Genomic DNA, 23,492 nt, shown 5'->3' on the forward strand with positions numbered 1-23,492 from the left:
CTTGACACGTTTGTTATCTTGACACTACATGACGCGAATGATTGCCATGCCTAATACAAATTCAAATACCATGGTCTTCTTAAGGAGTTCGGATTCTTTACAAATTTTTTTAGAATAAAAGTAAAATTTCATTGATATGCCCAATTACAGGGAAATGGCCAAAAGAAAAGCCCCGTGAACAGGGAGGGTTCAAGCCATAAAATGAATACACAACAAGCAACACAAGGGCCAGAACAATGAGCCAAAAAATTGACCAATAAACTAGCTCACTAGAAGCCAAACCATGAGGAAAATAGGGCAATCATACTGTTCAGGAGTAGCGCCTAATCGGAACCTAGGATGCCAAGTCGGCTAGGACTCGAGAAGGAGACAACATCCAAGAAAAATGGCATAACCACTTAGCTACCTCTTGACGCTCAACCACGCACGCACCAGAGCACCATCTCATATCAACCAGGACCCAAGCACCGAACCTCTGCAATTCTACAGCAAGGCTTCTCGTCTCGAAAGTAAAAACCCTAATCCTCACCAGAAGAGACATTCATGGCAGTGAGATATATCCACATATCTAAAACGGATCTTTACAGAAAGAGACCTCTGCCAAATCTAAACAAAATCTAGAGGCACGACTTAAAAAAAACTCGATATTGATGAGTAGTTTTAAATTTGCTATCAATATATATTATGGGGCCTTATTACTAATTTTGTATAGGGCCCCTAAAATTTAATGGCCACCCCAAGTTGGAAGTATTGTCTATATCAACTTTTATTTTGTATAATTCAGTCAAAAAAGCCACTAGCCACAAAGGGCCATTACAATTTGGGGCTCCTCTACTACTGATTATGCAGGATCGAAGGAACTCTGTCATATGCATCTCAATTAAGAGTGCAAACTCAGAACAACCAAAACAGATAAAGCTTGAAAAAACCAAGCCATAACAATACAAATAAAACTCTCACATAAGAGAGGTGGAAAACTCTCACAAAGAAGAGGTGAAAACTCTCACAAAAGGAGATGTGAAAACTATACAAAAAACACAAAGAATTTTTGCGACTTATTCCAAACATGAAGAAACTGCAAAAATGATGGTGGTAGAGATCTAACACCGTAACGTAAGTGGAGATTCGACGCCGAGACGTATATGCTTGTGATAAGTGGAGAAAAATCATAACAAAACAAAGAAAAATAGGGAAAGCTTTCTGTCTTTGAAAATGGGGGAAGAGAGAAGGGAGGAATGGAGAATGGGAGTAGGGAGGAAGAGAGGAGGTGAGAGGGGAGGAAGAACAGTGGCTTCCTCCCCCCAACAAAGTGAAAACGGTTCTAGAGTGTTTTTTGGGAGAAAGGATGCTAGGGTTTTCGGGAGAGTTTATATCAACATTTATTTAAGCACTAACCAACCATGCAAATCTTATGATTCTATACATGATATACAAATAATATTTGATCGGATCGGATGGATATAGTGCCAAAGAGAAAAGAAGGGGATATTGAAGAAGAGGATGAAAGAAGAAAATCTTCAATCTATGTTTTAAGTTATTCACTAAATAGGACTGAGGGTTCACATATATTTATTGCTTTACAAGACCCAATATGAGGAATGAACTGTCTATCTAATTGATTTGTGGATTGTCCCACACTTACCCGACCCTACGAATTATTCTGCAGGATTGAATCCTTGTTCTTTCACCGTTGGGGATTTTTTATTTATAGAAAGATACACCGTACGGATTTTTGGAACCATGGCAAAAGTTTTACCTTGATCTTTTTGTGTACCAAATTGAGATCCACAGTTTTCATTTATAAATTTTTGGTGGACTTTTTTTAGAAGGATACAATTTTCATATAAGCCCAACATGGTGATAGAAAAGTTAGGTGTAATTGTAACTACGGATTTTGAAAGGGAAAATGTTAGGCTTACCACATTTTTCATACCACATTGTGTACCACCTCTCTAATAGAGGTGGAGCCCATGTGGGCCCACCTCTATTAGAGAGGTGGTATCAATGTGGTATCAAAAAGGGAGCATTTTTGCTCACCACTTTAACCATAGGTGTACCCTCACCATTATCCTCAATGCTTTACACGTGTCCATAGGTATAATCATGATTCCATAAATACAAAGCAAAAGTTAACTATGATTATGTCTATGAACAAGTGTCAAATATTGAGGATGGTGGTGAGGGTACACCTATGCTTAAAGTGGTGAGCAAAAATGCACCCTATGAAAAATGTGGTAAGCCTAGCATTACCCTTTTGAAAGTTTGGTGTTGAACCTTTGGAAGTTGGTGAATCTGTCACAAGAAAGCTCAGAGACATCAAAAGTAACTTATTTATACAAAACAGAAGAACAACAATTTATATAGTTATATCATATATGTATACATTTAAACTATATATTGAAGAAAGATAACAGTACTAGTCTGCTTGATTATACTTAATTAGCAGTACTACTCGTCTAAGATTTGGTTTAAAACCCAGGAGAAAAAAAACACACAATAAAACCACTCCCCACAAGCTATATAGTGGACAAACAAAAGCAAAGTAAAAACATATAGAGAACTGCTGAGCTTATGCCATGCCAGCTTCACACACAAGATACTTAAGGTATGCCAATGATAGGGATGAAAGGAACATAATAGCTTGAGGGTGCCAAGCCCCACTCTGGAGGCACAGGCAGATTAACGGTCTTCGATGAGCCAAACTTGTTCATGGCTTTGCAAGCTGCCTCTTTTATGTTCAAAGGGCATGATGTGGTGAAACCGAGAGGAGTTGAAATGGTGTAGGAGTTAGGCTCTTGGGTCTTGACAATCTCAGAAGCCATGACTTTCCTCGAAGCATAGAGCTGGTCTGGCCCTCCAAGAATCCTGGCAAGGCAGTTCATAGGAGATTTTGAGTTGCCTAATGGGAGCTTAGTCTCAAATGAACCATCTTTTTCTGTTGTTGCCATTGCCAACTTTTTCACTTGACCACACTTCACCAAAACCTTAATTCCTGAACCATAAAAAAAAAACGAAAACAAAAACCACATTTTGTACACACTTAGGGTTCATGAACATAAAAATTTAAAAAGAAAGAAACAAATATATATAGAGGGAGGAATATTAAGGACAAAAAAGAACCTGAGAAATCAGTATTCTTATGGCAGTCAAGGCAAGTGACCTTGGCCTTCACAACTTGGCATGTGGAGAGCTGAATGTTTGCAAGAGCCAGAGCAAAGAGAAGTGTTGTTGGGAGCACCCAGGAAAGCGCCATGGAAGCAAATTACTCACAGAAACAAAAGGCAAACTTATTTGAAGAAAAGATGACTATGTTGAAGCTTATATAAAGAGAAGATGTGAACAAGGCCTATTAAATGAATGGCCAGTTAGTAGTTGGTCTGACTGAAGGACCTTTAAATTTTACTTGTCCAGAATTTATGGGCACGTGACTTTCTTTTACATTTTCCTGGTCACCCTGCTGAAGCCACCCTCTGCATCAGACATACAGATGTAACATCTCTAATGGCTAGTTAATTAATATATAGGTACTTACTCTTGATAATTAAAAATGGGTCTCTGAATTTTTGATGTAGGGGACCATGGTACATTGTATATTTTGTCCTGCTTTGTACATGGTACAATGTTTGGTTTAACAGTTCCTATATTATTGCTCCCATTGTCAATTGAAAACCTTTAATTAGTATGTTGATTTGGCTCTCTCTCTTTTCTCTTTTTTCTTTTTCTAGTATAAGCGATCAGGGAAGAGAATTTACACAAATATTTATTGAGTGCTTGGGAGTTTGGAACCTCTGCTCACATGGATGGAGGAAAAAGAGCTCAACCAACTGAGCTATACCCCACTGACAATCTCTCCTTTTCTTTGCCTATCTCGTTCTCTTCAAATCTCATCCATTAAAGCTAACTTGAACATAATAATTATTATTTTTTGAAAGCTAACTTCATTCACCCAATGAGCTAGGAGCTATTTTTTTCCGTAAATAAACAATTGCAAAATACCAACTTTGCTAGGAACTGAGCTTTTTACTTTCTTAACCTCAACCAAAAAGTACCTAAATTCCCCCATCCCCACTAATTGGAACCATCCAATTAAGCTAACAAACTTGCTTAAACGTAATCTAAAGTCAAACAAAGAAGGGACAAGCTTTTTCAAATAAAGAGCGACTATATATATTTCAGATTCAAAAGTCTTGCTTTAACTAAAAAGATTGAGAGTCTTATTCCATTGTAAACAATAATTTCAATGAGAAAAGTGCACTGCTGGATTCTTCTTAAATAAAATTAAACCGTTAACATTTGAAAACTGAGGAAAGCTAGAGAAAATGAAAGGGACAGAAAAAGAGAGCATCCCTTTATATTCACCAATAAAGAACATATAGCAGCTAACAGCATCCAGCCATATGTGACAATGGTTAGTTTGGAGGAAGGACAAAAAGAAGAAGAGATATTTAGTTATATACCAATTCTTAGAATTTATGATATAGATAAGTCCTACATCATTTTATTTTTATAAATAAAACTAAAATAAAAAAATGACAGCTGGACCTATTGAATTTAATTTTGATTATTAAATTACTTTGATGCCCTATGTAGTGTTTTGGGTTTTTTATATGAGGTTTGGGGTTGGGCTTGTTTTAATAAATCGATGGCCGTTTTGTAATTTATAAGAAGTTAAAAGCCTCTTTGTTCTGTTGTAAATGGACTTTGGTGTGTTTTTAAAGTCCATTTCATATAGGGGTTTTTTTTTATAAAATAATTTGATCCCCTATATTGGGTATAATAGTGAATCTCCCAAAAAAAAAAACCCAAAAAAATAGTAAACACCCATATTCACTGATTTTAATCCACTTGGATTGTCAGTAGGATCCACAAAAAACAGTGGCGGAGACAGGATTTCATGTGTAAGGGCCTCTTAAAAAATATTTATTAAAAATAAAATAAAATTGAACTCACAATACATTCCAAAGTAACCAAAAAGACCAAAACATCATACATTATATATACCTTTTTTTTTCTTTTGGTAATCTACAAATTAATTGAAAGATCCATTGAATTTAATAGAGAATAATTAAAATTTTCACAAACCCTAACAAACCATAGGCAAAGAGAAAACTAAAAAAAAAAAAAACAGAGAAAGATTAACAATCTTAATTAAGTGAGTCAACTCAATTGAAACTTGATAATTTGGCAATTTTGTTTTGTTTTTTTTATTTTTAAAATTGATAATATATTATACGGAGAATAAGAGAATAAGTAGTCACAAATTTAGAGAAATGGGTGAAAATGACTCTTAAGTTTGAAGGACTTGTGTAAAAAATAATAATATGTATACTAAATTTTTAGAAAATTAATCAACGGGAACCACACTGGTCCCTTAGTGGCTCCGCCCCTGACCACATACCAATATAAATTTCAACATCTACCTCTTTCGAAGCATCAATTCGATTTTAGCACAACAAACAGGGAAGGTCAAATTAAATACAGTAGAAAGAACATTAACTTCACTGCAGGAAGGTTGTTGATTATTGCTTTCTCAATATTTATGTATCTTCTGAAAATCGTACCCAATCCGCCGGTTCATGCATTAAGTTTTCCTTCAAAATAAAGTCTGTAAGGAAAAATTTAGCTGCCTCCCCATCAACTACTGCCTGTGTCCTACATTGTCTTCTAAATTTTTAATTCGGCTTTGAGCTCTCTAAACTTTCAAAACATTTAGAAAAGCTAGTTCTTGTGAGTTCACCTCTTCAACTGGAACTTAACACACACTATGTTGGACTGTTGTTCAATTTAACAAGTTCAAAGTCCCAATAGTAAGTTTGTCAAACATCGAACATACATTAGTTCAATTTAATTAAAATAGTCCAGTCAAATCCAATCCAACTTATCTAGGAAATAATGTAATAGTCCAATTGTAACACCTTTTATGTTTATTAGAATATTAGTTTGGCCTTTGATAATCTCCTTGTTTATGATTATTGCTTTCATGCTACGTGCAGAGGAGCACAAACATAAATGTGGGACAACCAAGATTTTACCTGTAAATTAGATCAAGAATTTAATTTATAGAGTTGTGACTGGTGTGGTCCTACAAGGCCAAGTGGCCAACCAAACAACCCGAAGATCTTTGCCTCCAAAGTAATTAACTTGTGCTGGGGATAATATAGGTCCTAGCTTAGGGCAAGTGGCCAAGGGGAATTGGGTTGTGGTGTCCCTCCATTAGCTGGTTCTTCAAGATAGGTTCCCTTTGGTCTAGACATATCTTATTAACTGACCCACAATGTTTGAGTCACATGATCTCCCCAGCATAGCATATGTTCATGGTTTTTCTTTTCTTTGGTTTTCCAGGGTCGAGGTATCCATGTCAAGATATTTTTATTTTATGGCATGTGATGCCATAAATGTGGTTCAGAATTTTAACCTGGGAGCTCTAAGTTATGATACTGTCAGAGTGGCTAATCAATACATTTTACGTGTACAAGTTTCCAAATTTTATTAGACGGCAAACAGCCTTAAAGTTTTAAATGATTCATGACTTATGGAAATAACATTACAAGCAAAGCAAGTTTTTATATTCTAAAAACGTCGTATTATAGTTTCGTTATCGATGCTGTTAATGCTTAGTTGAGTTGTACATTACAATCTCTCACTAAGACGTGCTATTAAAGCTTTGATATGATGTTTGCGGGAAATGATAATCTACCTCTTGCTTATAGCGGCTTAAAACTTTTGGATCTGATATTTTCTAGCATTGTAACTTTTATGCATTATATATAATACTAATAACCGAAAAATCGGTTTTTCTCCAGTACTGCACTTAGTGCAAACACTCTTTCACATCGTCCAACTAGTATATTGTAGCATGAGTCTCTGATTACCCGTCCAAGTGCATGCTCTACCACTAAAAATATAAACATTAACTGTTCGCACTTAATGCGAAGAAGAAAAAACTGCTAATAAAACGTCATATGAAAGATACTCTTGTATATAGCTCACTGGCTAACACTAATATATCAAATAATAGAGTGATTAGGGCAGATGTCATGTCTAGATTAGAAAGGTAACCTTCACTTGGCATGCATATATGGTAGGAAACAAAAATTAAATGAACAACGAATTCGGGGATGATGAATATTGCAGCCCCATTTTCTTGTTGAGGCAAGAAAGATTATTTATTGGGGAGGTTAGATGTCCTTCTCCGCACAAGGTGAGTGTGTTTGTTTCAAGTTTTAGGGTACAATGCCACCCATGATATCCATGCATATTCCCCCGACCATTCTCTTTAATAATTGCACTCTCAACTTGCAAGTATATATGTATATCCGTATTGAGGACTTATCGGGCTACTAACTTGGAATGAGTCTGAGCTAGAATTCTAAGAGAATGATAAAAAGAGTGAGGGGCCAAGGCCACTGCCGGCCTAGTTTTCGCTTCTCCCTTGCAAACTTGGTTAATAGTTCTACTCGAAACATTTCTAACGACAATTCCATGCATTCTATACCTAATAGTTCATCCAGCCATTAATCATTCCAATGCACAACGGCATTCGGTCCCAGATCTCTGAATTAAACATTACATATACTGCAGCACATAAAGGTAGCTAGAAATAACTGAAGTTGGCACCGAAAGGAGAGTAGGTTATTGCATGTTAAGTTGTCTAAGCTAGTGTAAAGTGTTGCAGTTAATGTACCAGACATTTGATTTGTCAGTCAGTAGGAGGAGAACCTCATTTACTCATTTAACTGAAATAAGATACAATTTACTCATTTAATTGGTTTTCAATCGTTTAGCACTTGAGCGCTATATATATATATATAATTTAATCAAAATACAATTTACTCATTTAACTGTAATAAGATAAATAGACTAACACAATGGTACCTATAAACAACAAAAATTCACAATGTTAATCAAATGGCTAAACATTATAGAATTATGATAATTTTTTCCAAGGATGATCCTTAATGATGAACTAAAATGAACTGTTTGAATCATTAAATGACATGGTAAACTGAGCTTGAATGAGTAAGTATCCCTGTATTAATTTAATTACTAACGGGTTCATTTGCACATAAGAAAATGCAAAAAAAAACACTCTAGTTGCTCTCTCCTTCCGTGAGTTCCAAAGAAAAACTCCACAGAGAAGGGAGGAAGAAGAAGTGTCATTGCCTCAAGGACAGACCCAAAAATCTGAATTTTCGTTTTCCAACTTCCTTCGTTTTGGCAGTTTTGAAAACCTAACTTCACTCCAATATTTGATATTACAAAGTACTTCACAGATCAAAGGAACATGAGAGCCAAGTAAGGCCCATGAACTGAAATTTCCAGAAAAATACAAAGTTTCAAAATTGTCTCAAAAGTCTCTTTCCACACTCCTCAAATACCATCCTTCAGGCTCGAAATCATACTCCAGCATCATATCCTTGGCCTAAGCTTCCCAAAAACAAGATTTGGATCGAAAGTTTGAACACCCAAACCCAAAAATTTATCAACACACCCAAAATCCGAAAATCTTGATTTCAAAAATCTTTTTTTGATTTTCTTATGCCTTAAAAGGTTCATAAATCATTCTCCATAGCTCAACTAGTATAAACAAAATGAATTAGCCATTTAGAATGCTTTTGTTGTAAAGGTTGTGGCTAAAGTTCATTTCCTAAGCATTAGATTCATGTTTCCTTCACGACTGGCAAACCTTTCTATCTCAGACAACTCTAATGAGTTAGCTCAATTAGTCACGGAAGTCAACGAGTCAAATGGCGATCATGTACATCTCCAGCCTGGCATTTTGTTTCCCAAGGTACTGTAAGTGATAGGTTCTGACTATTTCTCCAGAAGACCAATGTTTCAAAACATTAACTAGGGGATTATCGGGGACTCTCTGATACGATGGTCTTGGGATACTCCCCAACGATCACTTGTCCCTCCTCCCTCACACGTTCCCCTGGCTTCTGTGTCAGAGGCTTTTGAACAATCTTCTGCCATAGTAGAATTACAGGTTAGGCCTGTGACAATGTGACAACTAATAGCTGATGGGCCTACGACTGAGCCACTGTTTGGAAATGAACGAGCACTCGTTATCTACCCTCCTATGCCACAACCGACTCGCGAATTTGAGGTGGACCGCACCCAGACTGGATGTTCACATGGATTTAAGCCCAATATGGGTGAAATAAGTAGAAAACGGGCTCGTGGACATGGTTTGGGCTAGACGGGCAAAAAGGTTAGGGGAGATGGGCCTGGGACTGCACTAGGAGGCTTGTTAAGACTGGCTAGATTCACAAGAGAGGCATGCAACCCTAGGGCACATTTAGGCAAAACTAGGATGCTTAGCTCTTCTTTTGGATCCAAAACTAACATGTAGTCTAAGTCAAGAAATATTAATGAGGAAAAGCTCCAGGATGTTTGTATTGATGCCTCAGATGAGCTGTGTGAGGTGGAAAGACACTTAGAAAGCTTGGGTTCAGAGGATCTATCCCACCTCCAAGGCAGTGGTGGCTGGCCTTATGCAGCCACACGAAAGTCATGATACAACTTATATGGAACTGTCAAGGCTTGGGGATTGCCTTGATAGTTCAGATTATGAGGGGGATGATTCACTCCCACAATCCCTCTGTGGTGTTTTTGATGGAGACCAAGCAGAATTGCCACAGAATGAATCAACTACATATACAGTTTGGGTATCAGGATGGGGGGTAAATGTGGATCCTATTGGCCTTGCCAGGGGTCTTAGTTTATGGTGGAAACCGAATGTTTCTGTTCAAATTATCTTTGCATCCAAAAATCTGATTGATACTGCAGTATTGGGTGCTCAGATAGAAGTCCAAATGCGATGCTCCTATTTCTACGGCCACCCTTACAGGGAGGAAAAATATCATTTTTGGTGCGGAGTCTCAAAATTGGGTGTTGATGTCAGTGAGCCATGGGTGTGTTTTGGTAATTTTAATGAAATGATCTGGCACCGTGAAAAGTTGGGTGGTGCTCCTTTGTGCAACTCACATGTCAGATATATCTCCGAAACTTTCTAAATGATAATGATCTCATTGATCTTGGTTATGTGGGACAAAAATTCACATGGGCAAGAGTTGATGATGGGGTTATCACTATACAGGAATGACTTAATCACGCTCTTGTCAACACAAAATGGATGGAAGTTTGGCCAAACTCGAGGGTGTTCCATAAGCCCAGAGTAGGGTCCGACCACTACCCTCTTATTCTTGAGTGCGTCCCGCCTTGCAGTCGACCCCGCCGTCTTTTCAAGTTTGAGTTAGCATAGGCTGAAAATCCTAAATGTGGGGAGATTGTCAGCAAGGGCTGGCGTGAGGGAATGGGCCCATCTCTGGCTAACAAATGGCATTCCTGTTTAAACTCTTATAGACGGCATCTGATTACCTAGGGCAAGTCCCACTTTCCCAACAATAACAAAATTATTAACAAGCTGATGGGGGAGATTGATATGCTTCAACATGATAACTCACTGAATGTGGAGCAGGAAAAAGAATTAATTACCCGGCTTTCGGAAGTATGGAAGAGACAAGATTTTTATTGGAAGCAGAGGTCTCACATACAGTGGTTAAATGATGGGGATCGCAATACTAAATTTTTCCATATGTATACAGCTATTAGACGTAATCGTAACTGTATATCCAGAATTTTGGGTGATGATGGTGTTTTGTATGACAAACAAGAAGATATTGAAAAAGTTTTCAATGACTACTTTGTGAAGCTATTTGTCTCCGATGGCGGCCGTTTGTGGCATGGTGTGTTGGACTGTATACACCCTGTTGTAAATGATGATTGGAACTGTGATCTGTGTAAACCTATCGAGATTGAGGAAGTTAAAGATGCAGTTATCCAACTGGGCTCTCTCAAAGCCCTTGGCCCAGACGGGTTCTCGGGCTTATTCTACCAGAAGTACTGGGAGGAGATCAAAGATGTCATTGTTGGTACTGCTATGAGTTACTCTGAGAGCTGGGCGGCAGTACAAGGTTTTAACAATACAAATATTGCCTTGATTCCGAAAGTCCTAGATCTTGAGCTCAACTCGTAGTATGGACCTATAAGTCTATGTAATAATGCTTACAAAATTCTATCGAAGATTATGGCTAACCGGTTAAAGGGTGTTCTTCTTCATCTTATCTCCCATCACTAGAATGCCTTCATACCAGGGAGACAATTCTAGGATAACATTCTTGTTACATATGAGGTCTTTCACTATCTCCGACTAAAGCAAAGGGGAAAGGTGGGAGAACTTGGGCTAAAGCTGGATATGAATAAAGCCTATGACCGTGTTGAGTGGGATTTTCTTGAAGCCACTATGAAAAAGATGGGTTTCGGTAATATTTGGATTAATATGGTTATGAGATATGTATCTACGGTGCTAGGAAGCACGGATACGCTGGTTGAGGTGCGTATCCCGTGTCCGATACGCTGGGGGATACGATACGCTGTGGACACGTACGGATACGCAATGGATACGTATCCGAGTCAACGGATACGGTCAACAACAAAAAGATACGCGTATCTGACATTACAGATACGCGTATCTGACATTACAGATACGAGTATCCGATGTTTAGGATACGCGTATCAGAAAACGTCTCCACTTCTTCTTCTTTCAGATCTTCCTTCTTCTTCTATCTAAATAAGAAGCCCAGATCTTCCTTCTTCTTCTTCATCCAGCGGTGCCCCCACTCATCAATTCTTCTTCTTCATCCTTAAGAAGCCCAGATCTTCCTTTTTCTTCTTCATCCAGTGGCGCCCCCACTCATTAGATTCTTCTTCTTCATTCTTCATTGTCGGCGCCGTCGGGTTCTCTTCTCTATTTTCATTTTGTTTTCTCACGTGTGCTTCTCTGTTCTGATTGCTGGTCTTATCCTTTGGACAAAAGGATTTTGTTTGTTTAATACTCACAGTTTCACCCACACCCCACGTGATCGCTGATCTTATCGTTTTAACAAAAGGATTTTGTTTTGTTTGTCTTATTAAAAGTAATGATATTATAACCAAGTGGAAGTATGTTAAAAGTAATAATATTATCATTTTTATGTTATTTAAAATATGTTTTAAATTATATATATTGTTATTTTTATGTTTTTATATATTTTTTAAATTGCCGTATCCATGACGTATCGTATCCTACATTTTGGAAATTTACCGTATCCCCATGTCGTGTCGTATCGTATCGCCGTATCCGTATCCGTGTCCGTGCTTCTTAGCTACGGTGTCTTTTTCTGTGGTCATCAATGGCAAACCGGGTAGCTCCTTTATACCTTCTCATGCACTTCGTCAGGGGGATCCTCTATCTCCCAACCTTTTCATCTTGATTAGTGAAGTTCTCTCACGTAATGTGGATGATGCTGTGAGTCGCGGCTGCCTACATGGAGTTCGTATTTGTCGGAGTGGCCCAACCATATCCCACCTCTTATTTGCTGATGATTCCCTCTGTTTCATCCGTGCTACAACTCAAAACTGCAGTGTTTTGAAAAAGATTGTCGATGACTATTGTATGGCATCAGGCCAAGAGCTCAATGTGGATAAATCCTCCTTATTTTTAAGCCCAAATGTCTCTAATTCTCTTGCTATGGAGATCTGTAATACGCTGGGGATGACACCTACACTTGATCCTGGCACATATACGGGTCTGCCGTCTATATGGGGGAGATCCAAAACTGCAGCTCTGAACTATATTGTTGATCGCTTTCAGAAAAGAGTACAAGGATGGAAATCAAAGTTTTTAAATCTTGCTGGCAAGGAGGTCTTGATTAAGGCTGTGGCTTTGGCTGTGCCAACATACCCGATGTCTTGCTTTAAATTCCCGTCGACCACATGCAAACAAATTAATGGTGTACTTAGTAATTTTTGGTGGAGTAATGGTGACTCCAATTCTCACATTCACTAGAAGAGGTGGGAGGTTTTATGCCTCCCAAAGGCTGAGGGTGGATTGGGTTTCAGAGAACTGGAGAAGTTCAATCTTTCCCTCTTGGCAAAACAATGTTGGCGTATATGGCTTAATCCTGATGCTTTTTGGGTGCATGTTCTGAGAGCCAAGTATTTTCCTGATGGAGATTTGCTAAAAGCTAGAAGGGGGCCTTGTCCTTCTTGGGCATGGGCTAGCTTACTGGAAGATCGAAAGATTATGTCAGACGGTGCCATATGGCAAATTGGCAATGGGTTGAAAGTGAAGATCTGGAGTGACAACTAGCTGCGCCATAAATCCATCATGCGTCCTAAGCCAACCATCACTCTTTCCGGTCCTACTCCAACTTTGGTTAATGATCTCATTGATCAGGATTTGAGAGAATGGAATTTGGCGGGCATTTCTAATGTCGTTGAGCCTACTGTCGTTGGACCTGGAATAAAGATGGTATGTTTTCTGTTCGTAGTGGTTATCACTGGGCAATGGAAATTTTGGTGGATGTGTGTAGTGTGCCGGAACATCACTCCCACCAAATAGATAAAAAATTATGGAAGTCAATCTGGAGCATGAAAGTCATACCGAAGATTAAACTTTTCCTTTGGAGGGCTCTGACCAATTCCCTGCCCACTCTTCAAAACCTGTTTCATCGCAGAGAAAGGACTACTCCAATTTGTACTTTGTACAATACATGTGATGAGTCAGCTGAACATGCTATTCTCTTGTGTCCTTGGACTGCTTGTGTATGGTTTGGTATCTCCTTAAATTATTGTGTGAATGCTCAAAGCGTGACTTCCTTTAACAGATGGCTTTTGGGAGTTACTGCTTCCTTGGCTCTTTTTGAAGGAAGGAACAAGGAGATTCTAGTCTTGGTGGGTATAACATGTTGGGAAATTTGGAAAGAACCATGCTCTACTCTTTTTGAAGGTCGCCCCCCTTGTCTTTACTCTGTTATTACAAGAGTTACTTCCTGGAACTATGTTCTTCTTTGGGTTTAACTTCTTTGGGTTTAAATTAGGTTTCTTCGTTTCCTCTTTCCAGAGAGTTTCTTCATTTCACATGCAAAAACATAACCAACATGTGCTTGAGGAAGGCGAATCCTATTCCCGTAAGGTGATTCCTCTCCTAGTTAGTTTCTCCATGGAAGAACTCTATTTAATCCACCCATCTCTCTTCAATCCATCCATTATTTTCAGTTTCTCTCATCCTTTTTTCTCATATCATATTGTGACCCTAAGAATCAATCTCACACTAAAAAGCTCACAAATTGTCCTTGAAATTGATGGTGACCAAGAGGGGAGGAACATGAGAAATTGAAAAGGTAATCATATTTATAATTTTTTATTTATTTTTATTTGTTCCTATCCATCAAACTATTTTTTCAATTTCCTGATTATATACACAGACAATGACTTTGCTGTTAAGAGACTTAGACTCTGCTTTATAATTGACCAAATAGGATTATGATCTATATTGTTTATCGTAAAATCATTATTCACACCCTCTATGCGCTATGGGCACAGGCATCCCAGGTAATTCAGTCTTATGGTTCTTCATTATCTGCATATGGCCTTTTTTTCCTAGGTGCGCATTTTGTATGGGCTTTTAGTTTAATGTCCGCTATTTCAAGAGTTTGTTGCGCTTCTTGTGGATCAATGTCACTACCCTTCTCTGCATCATTTACTAAAACCGTGATCTCATTATTGCCTATTCTAGCAAAACCACCCATCAGAGCCATCATTAACCATTGGTCGTTAAGGCGTATTCTCAAAATACCGATATCTACAGCTGTGGCAACAGGCGTGTGATTTGGTAATACACCAATTTGTTTTTCAATTTCCAAATTATATACATAGACAATGACTTTGCTGTTAAGAGACTTAGACTCTGTTTTATAATTGACCAAGTAGGATTTTGCTCTATAATTGTTTATCGTAAAATCATTATTCACACCCTCTATGCGCTATGTAAAATCATTTTGTTTTTTATTTTTTTGCAATTGTATACTAAGGAAAGGGGCCTCATTTAGTTTATTGCCTAGGGCCACCCAAAAGTTTAGACCGGCACTGTCCACAACCTTATGTTAAGGGTAATGTGGATGGAGCTTGGCACAAGGACTCACTACAGGGTGGTGTGGGTTGCTGCTTGCGTGATTCTGAGTGTAGGATGTTGGCAGGTATGAGTAAGTCTATTCTTCAATACGCTGCAGTTGAGGTGGAAGCAGATGCTGTATTGGAAGGGTTACTGTTGGCTAAGGAGGAAAACTGTCAGGAGATTATTCTTGAAAGTGATTCAATGGAAGTTATATCTTGTATGGGAAACGAAAATCTGCGAGGCAACTGAAGAATTATCCCGCTCATCTTGGAAATCAGGAGGCTCTCTTCTTGGTTCACCTCGGTTAAATGGGAATGGGTATCTTGCCAAGCAAATAAAGCTGCGCATGCTGCAGCAGCTCTATCAAACATGAGGGTGCGAACTATGCATTGGGTCTCACAGCCTCCTCCCTCATTGGTTCTGGTGTTGGCTAAGGACGGTTTGCCGTGCCCCCCCTAGTAATTAGTTTATTGTTATAAGGTAAGTCTGCTTGATGTAATTTCAGTTTCTATCTCCTGGGAGGTGTCTTTGGCCTCCCTGTGATTTGCTTGTATTGCTCTGGGGATTTCCCCTGCCCCCTGTATGTTTCTTTCTGGCAATTTCCTGTTTAATGTAGCTTGAGCCTTTTCCGGCTCTTTTTCAATGAAGTAATATTCAGACCAAAAACACTCGACATACTTAATCAAGCCATGGCAATTATTGGGGAGCTAAGAAGTATACTCCTGGTTGGACTAGATATCAATTTCGGGTTTAATTAAAGAAAATGATTCATCTTATTCGGAAGGATGCCTTTTAACTGGTTGTATTTTACTCTTGTTCATGGATTGTATTTGCAAGACTCTGATCAAGAACATTGTTCATGACGGCCAAGCTAGCCAGGCCATAAATCAACAGGCTTTCAAGTTGCAAGCAAAGAGTAGAGAATGGATCTAAAAAGATACACGAAACCAAACGATAGTAGGGCAAATGCTCAAGTCAAGTTAAAAATCAAAGCCCAGAGAAGACCAGACAGCCTAACAAGGCCAAACAAATAGGCCAGACCACAAAACAGAAACAAAAAGGACTGCACCTCAAAAAAGCTAATGCGCAAAACTAAACAACACACAGGAAAGGTAATTAAATCAGTAAACTAGCAAGATTCCAGAGGAAGAGAGATGGAAGAGGGCTTAAATGTTGAAGATACAAAGCCGGCATCTGATGGCTGTAAAGAGACTTCTTGATCACCAGACTCGGTTAATTTAACGGTGAATTACTGTAAACTGTAAATTTACCCCTAAAGATTCATTCACTTGATTCGGACGAAAATAGCTTAATGATCTTGCAACTTAAAAGATCTAGCTCACAGGCACAATCTATTCATGCATGTTGCAAAGCATTTCATCTATTTGACCTTCAGACTTCATGTCACAGCAAAAGATCCAAACAATTACAAGCTGTGCAATAATTGTATATTTAGTTCACCTGACACCGATGCTGATTCCAAGACCTCCAAACTTGGAATAACAATTTCAATCAAGATCTAGAACTCATCTAATGGCCCAGAATCCGTTCAGCTTCAGCTCAAAGATAATGACAAAACATGAAAGTCCCACATGAACATGTACAACAAAACCCTTCTGAAGCACACAATCAATAAAATGCAGAAGATAAGATATTATTCAGCACAAAAGATAAATAAAGATCCAATCCCGCCACAACTTTTCCTGCACAAGATTTCAGAATGAAGCATGAAAATTCTGTAACACAGCTCGAATCAATTCTCAGTCGTTATCATTTTTAAGAGTTCGTGCTAAACATAACTAACAGGACAAATCATGAATACAAAACACTGCAACGTTAGGCCCCCCAACATTGTCCTCACACCAAACTCTTTCAGAATCTTTTCCTAGTACATGCCTAAGGCCCCCCACTATGCCTAACAAAACAAAATGATTGCATAAAAGACACATTATACCCTCACTTTGAAATGACTACAGCTGCTCACTCCACTCAGGATTAAAGGCTTCAAGACACTGTAAAGGAACGAAACGATTATCTCCCTGAAAACCAGTTCAAACTCTTAAATTATCTCCATGCACCGACTCTTTCAAATGTACGACTTACTATGTTCCAAATTCCAATATACCTTAGACAATCATCTTGATATTCAAACATGAAGGTCTAAGCTCAGGAAGAGAACTGCAAGAGGGTCCATCAACTTTGGTTCAGCCTTGCAGATTTATCCTCAAAACCCTCCATAAATTTCACAATAATAGTTAGAGGTTCAGAGCAGTCCAGGCCTCTGGCCATAATCCCATCTTCGGAGAAATCCTTACGAAAGACAATTTTGGTAATGCATTTTCAGAAAATCACTTGCAGAATATAATTATAGATTATTATAAATAAACTCAATCCTAGACATGTATTTATAAAAAAACCCACACACTATTTAAACATAGAAACACACCCAAAATCAACCCCAAAATCAACAATTGTATATTTTTTGGGTGTGTTTATAAATGGGTTTTGAGTGTGTGTAATGATGGGTTTTGGGTGTGTTTATAAAGTGTTTTGGGTGTTGGGTTTTTTTATAATTTCAGCCCCTATTTTGGGTGTTTTAGTGAAACTCCCATATAATTAATGACATTAAAATTGCCTCCAAGCTAACAAATCTGTTTCAAAAACAAATAGTTTCTCAAATATTGAGTTTGGCAGGCACACCCACCACAGTACTGCATATTACAAAGTTTCCAGCCGGCCAAGCTGATGAGCAGATATCCAAGATAATAAACTCCTTGAGAAACTCTCGAAGAAAAATAAAGGCTCGCAAAAGTGATTCTAGCCCATCTAGAATCACTCCCAAACGAGCCCTAAATCAGGACCGCAAAGAGGAAAAAGCAACATCTTCACTTTTAAATGCAAAGCATCTATAGGGCAGCACAACCCCTCACTAACTTCCAAGGACACAGAAATAATGGATATATGATGAAAATATGAGGATATTCCAGAAGAGGCATCTCAACAAAAAGTAATATGTATTATGCGTTAAAAACGTTTAACTAAGTAATAATCATTGGTATCAGTCATATGACTCATACTGCAAAACTACGATATCTTGCAGCTACTTAAAATTCTCCAATAAGTTTGATATGCATAAGAAGCTATCAATGGATTGTCTGCAAAAGGCCATGATCTAAAAACCTAGTAAAAGAGTGGTATCGAGAACACAAAAACAGAAGCTGAAGTGCGAACCTTTTCCCCAAATTTGTGGCGATATCAAGGACACAATACAAACAGGTGAAGCGTGAACCTCTTCCCCAAATTTCTATACTTTCTTTTGTTTTTCTAAATCACGGTTTCATTAAGATTAACATTCTCTTATAAAAAAAAAAATTCAAATTAATATGCACAGACTCTTATTTCTTTCCTTTCCCACTTTATTTCTTTTAATGGACCCAACTTTCAAGTCATCCATCTGCCCTACCAGGTCATTAATATAATAAAAATGACTGAAAAATCCAAACTCAACCCCAATAAGTTAAAACAATATCCTCAGATATAGAATAGTTTGGTAATTTCAGATAAAGTGCTAGTGGATACTACCATAAAGCAAATACCAGTGAATCTACAGGAAAAAGCATATCCTCTTAGAAATATCACCTACGAGGAGCAAATGAGTTTTAAAAATAAAAACACAAACAAACAATTGGTTCTTGGTCAATATAAAGTCTTTAGAACTCTACTTTAGAAAGATCACAAAAAATTCAGTATGCTAATTTAGCACTATGATGTGACCAGGCATAATCCAGTTAGTAGTCACACCTATTTTCAAATTCAATTCTAATTCTTTAGATCTCTGCTTTAAAAAGATTTGAAAACACTCATTGCCCTTAATTGGAATTATGACATGCGGCGGGGCACAACCCAGTTGGAAATGACACCACTTCCTTCTGTAAAGAGGAAATATCAAATTCGCTTCCTTCTCCATCCCTTTCCAAAATGCAATAACCAACCAAAAAAATGGAATAAATAACATTTAGGGAAGATCTGAGCAAGTCATATCATTCTAATTCACTTTCTAATATGTTCATGCTAGTACCTTCTATGTATTATCGTGGAGTGAAACTAACCACAACATGCAACTCACAGAGAAAAGGAAGAGAGAAAATTCTAGATATTTTGCGACCAAAAAGCTTTTTAGTGGGTAACAAAAAGATTCATTGTTGACAAGCCACGAGTAATACATTGACACCATTCTACAGAATTATTTTAAAGAATACACACTATCAGTTCATTGTCAATAGTTAAGGATGTGAACGACAGAGAACTCAATCCTAATGAGTGAAACTTTGGTTTCATCATCACTGAATACAAACAGTATCATCATCATCTTAAGCTAACATAAGTCATACATAAAACAATTTTTATGTATTTTTGGCCCAAAAAACACTTGTGGTCAGCAAAGGACAATTAGAGTTCTTATTGCATCCTATTGATGTTGATGAACTGATTCTCCACTGTCAAGGTTAATATATGTCAAAGTTAATGTTTTATGAGTGAACCCTCTGCTTCAGCAACAGACATAAACAATAAGCAAAACAACTTTAGAATACCATGCCTCTGCCTTCATTACCTCAGAAACTAGAACATGAATTTAAAAAATTTAAAAATTACTCAATAATCACTCTATTTCTTCCAAGATATACTAAACTTCCCTGAAATTATTCAATACTTTAATCAACCACTTGAAAATTGGCTACTAATTTAACATTAAAATAACAACAAATAAACAAACTCTGAAATTCTTTTCCCAAATAAAAGAGAGGAAAAGTTATAAAGAGTTCGTCCTCAATCAAGAAAACCTGTTTGCCGCCACACCGCATTGCGAACCCGCCTGAGATCTCTGCCCTTCAATGTTCTCCCCACGCCTTCCAGCACCGAACACGCAAGCATCGGCGTGTGGGACGAGCTCCTGGCCACAATCTCATGCGGCGGCAGCATCTCGCCTTCACCTTCGTCGTCATCATGGTCGTCGTCCACGGCGTCAAATTCGCGGTGCTTCCTCATCGCATTGGCCAACACCGGGACGTTAACCGGCGCCGACTGGTGGTACTTCACAGAGGACAGAGCCGGGTGGTTAAACCGATCGTGAGGCGGCTTCGGAATCGCCGGGATTAGCTGCGAGGGCGAGGACGACGCGGAGGATGAGACCGAGGACTTGTGGTAGAAATGGGATTGGGGTCGGTGATTGGAAGAGGAGGGCTCTCGTTCCGGGAGAGCGGCGAGGATGCCGAAGCTCTCTGGTTGAGAAAATCCCTTGTGATGGTGGTGGTGGTGGTGGTGATGGCTATGGTGGCGCGGGGTTGAGGAGGTAGAAGAGGAAGGGATTGAGTGGTGACTGGGTTCGGCGGCCACGTCGTTGCTCCAGAAGACATCGTCCTCGTTGAGCTCGTCGCCGATGGAGGTGGCAGGGGTAGGGTTATTGGGCAGCGCGTGGGGATACGCGCCGAGGAAGCGTTCGGAGGGTGTGGTGGATTTCTTGGGGCGGAGGCGGGTCGGGTTGGGTATGTCCATGTGGGTTTAGGGTCGGGTCAGTAAAAGTTGGAGCGGCGGAGGTGGTGTTGTGCTTTTGTCACCAGAGGGAGCGAGGTGGGGGTTTGAAAGGGAGAGGTGGGGAGTGAGAGAAGGGAAGGGGGTGCGGGAGAGAGAGTGAGAGGATTCTTATAAATATTTATGAAATAATTAAATCTTTTCATTAATTACAATAAAAATAAAAGATTTCAGCTAGGGAGTGACGTGACTTCAACCCGCACAAATTAAGGGAATTTTCAAAATATATGAAAATTGTACCAAAAAAGTTTTTTATTTAATTTTAAATTCATAAGATATGCCAATAATATTTTAAAGGATTTACGGGTTAAAGGTCTTACACCAAAACTCAAATGTAGGGGTCATCAATTGGCCTACAGGCCCATGGGCAGATGGAGGCCCGCCCAGCTCATTGAGTAAAAGCCTGGCTCGGCTCAATATTTAGTGGGTTGAACTTTGCCTTCGGTGTCTAAAGCCCAGCCCAGCCCATGAGCTTGGCCCTTTAGAGCCTATTAAGGCTCGGCTTATAGGTCCATATATTTTGTATAAATATAAATTTAGTTTAAAAGTGAAAGGAAATAGAGACACACATAAGGGGTTTCGAACCCCTACCACTTTTATCCCAATCAACAACTTATCCACCATACCATAGACAACTTAATGATTATATGTTACACCATTTGACATTTATATATGCTTCATCAAACACCTTGCCACAACTGAATTTAAGCCATATCAATAATGTTGGAGCTACATCAAACTATGTCAACTCAGAAGGCACTTCTTCCATGTCCTTTTTTAGAGCTTTACGGTGAAGAGAATGTCACAAGAGTTCATATGAATTTTTGTTGTAGTTTTCTAAATTTAAATTTATGTATTGTGAATTTGTGAAATGAACAAAGAAAAAAATGAAGACATAAACATATAGATAAATGTAAATAGAGAACTATGAAAAAAAAAAAAAAGAAGAAGAAGGAAACATAGAAACATACCAAAACATAAAAAATAAAGAATTGACAAAAAAAAAAAATCAATATTAAAAAAAATACAAAAATAAGTAGTTGGCCCATTTAGACCCGGCCCGATGCGCTTTTTCAAGCATAACCCATGGGCCGGGCTTGGATTTTGAATTTTTTTTTTAAAATCCGACTTGGCCCGTTATTTTCTCTCTTCTCTTTAAAGCCCAGCCCAACCCGGCCCAAGCCTATTAAATTTGGGCCGGACCGGCCCATTAACGAGGCCTACTCAAATGTACACTTCATGACAATTAACTCAAATTTTAAAGGATTTACAGTTAAAATTTATCATTTTGTTTGAGTCTTCTCCATGTACACTTCATGACAATTAACTCAAAATTATGAATTTAATGAACAAATTATGCTAAGTCTTAATAATGATATATAATTGCACATAATCGTACATCAAAATTAACAAAATTATATATCATTTTTCACTCCATAATTCAACAAGTCTTAACTTCTCCTTTAAAATTATATATAATTTTAAACTTGAAAATCTTGTTTTTGTATTTTAATAGCACTATTCAGCAAGACAACCAAATAAAGCTCTTGCCAAGTTTAACTGTACTAACACAAAAAATGTAATTAAGTTTCATAACCATGTTAAGGGGAATAATCACGCAACATTATTAACCACTTTATTGCCAAAATAAATATAGGAATTGAAAAAAGTGTGATCATTAGCCAAAATCTAGAAAATTAATTTCAACAAAGAAAAAAAGATATTTATTTTTGTATTTTGAAACAGTATATGCATATGCACGTAAAATAGAATGGGCATTTTTTGTATACCAATATGTATGCAATCAAGAAGGCATTTTTCATGAATTGGCATTTATAGATTAAATAAAATAAACAGACACAATACAAACTCTGATTTCTAAAGAACAAAAAGACCAGGTAGATAAGATCATGAAATAGATTTCCATTTCCATTTTTGGTTATTTATTTATTTATTTAAAATTTGACAAAACTAAACAAGTGGAAAATGATAAGTTTATGTATTGTCTTATTTCACAAAATTCAAACTAAGTTAATTTCTTGGAACCACATACAGTTATAGCAATGCTCACACTTGCATAATATAAAGTATTAATTGGTAGCACTTATCTCGCGGTATATGATATTGGACCCTCAATATGTTGTTTCCATCATAACTCCCGCTTGAAAATAGTGTAAATTTGTATTCCATAAATAAGATAAGTTTTGGATAAGATCGTTAGTGCAATATATATGTATAATTATATAAAATAATCGTAAGACACCACATATAACATAACTTGATCCATTTTCTAGAGCCAAAGATAGTTGATATCCAACATAAGTAATAAAATGATTACAATATTAATATACCAACGCTATTGAAATAAAGTCATTAATTAAACATATTAATAAACTAAGTTGTAGTCTAAGCTTTGTAAAATATCAATTTGTCATTCCAAATGAACGGCTAGTGTAAAGCTTCAGAGTAAATTAATTAAAGAAATAATTTATTATTATTATGTTATTCGAAATAAAAGAAATATATTAATCATACCTTAAATTTCATCATAGCAAACTCTCAATTATAAAATACAAGTGTGAAATTGAATAACGTACACACTAAAAACCATAATACAACATGTTTACAAAAAAAAAAAAACACGCCAACAAAGAAAAATTTACAAAAAAAAAATACTACAACATGTTTTTGAGTTCAATAAGTAAATAGAATAATCAAGTTGTTTATATATACATACATATAACAGAGAAAACTATTTTAAGATTCGGAAAAATCGTACATATTTGTTTATCTATGTGTAACAAACATAAATCACTATTTTCTCTTTATTACAGATAAGAAGTTTTCAAATAAATTCAACATTTGCAAAGACAATTAGTGATCAAACACTTTTCCAGAAAAA

At 37.5% G+C, this 23,492-nt stretch overlaps 2 protein-coding genes across 2 annotated transcripts; both read right to left on the bottom strand.

Moving 5' to 3' along the window:
- Nucleotides 1-2,312: 2,312 nt before the first annotated feature.
- On the bottom strand, nt 2,313-3,294 carry LOC110750146 (Pollen Ole e 1 allergen and extensin family protein). The gene is made up of 2 exons (XM_021950420.2): nt 3,121-3,294; nt 2,313-2,992 (listed from the first exon to the last, which is right to left on the bottom strand). Exons 1-2 carry the CDS (start codon nt 3,251-3,253, stop codon nt 2,601-2,603), a joined length of 525 nt encoding a protein of 174 aa, XP_021806112.1. The 5' UTR covers nt 3,254-3,294; the 3' UTR covers nt 2,313-2,600.
- Nucleotides 3,295-19,650: 16,356 nt separating this feature from the next.
- Nucleotides 19,651-20,694, bottom strand: LOC110750141 (protein S40-7). Its single transcript, XM_021950414.2, has one exon. The coding sequence runs from the start codon at nt 20,552-20,554 to the stop codon at nt 19,829-19,831; it is 726 nt and encodes a 241-aa protein (XP_021806106.2). The 5' UTR covers nt 20,555-20,694; the 3' UTR covers nt 19,651-19,828.
- Nucleotides 20,695-23,492: the final 2,798 nt, after the last annotated feature.

Source organism: Prunus avium, chromosome 6 (assembly GCF_965620075.1).
Source record: "Prunus avium chromosome 6, drPruAviu1.hap1.1, whole genome shotgun sequence".
NCBI classification, from domain to species: Eukaryota; Viridiplantae; Streptophyta; class Magnoliopsida; order Rosales; family Rosaceae; genus Prunus; species Prunus avium.

Coding starts and splice junctions, on each gene's coding strand:
- LOC110750141 (XM_021950414.2), bottom strand. CDS start 20,554: ATGGACATACCCAACCCGACCCGCCTCCGCCCCAAGAAATCCACCACA.
- LOC110750146 (XM_021950420.2), bottom strand. CDS start 3,253: ATGGCGCTTTCCTGGGTGCTCCCAACAACACTTCTCTTTGCTCTGGCT. Junction 2,993..3,120: donor TAAGAATACTGATTTCTCAG/GTTCTTTTTTGT, acceptor TTTATGGTTCAG/GAATTAAGGTTTTGGTGAAG.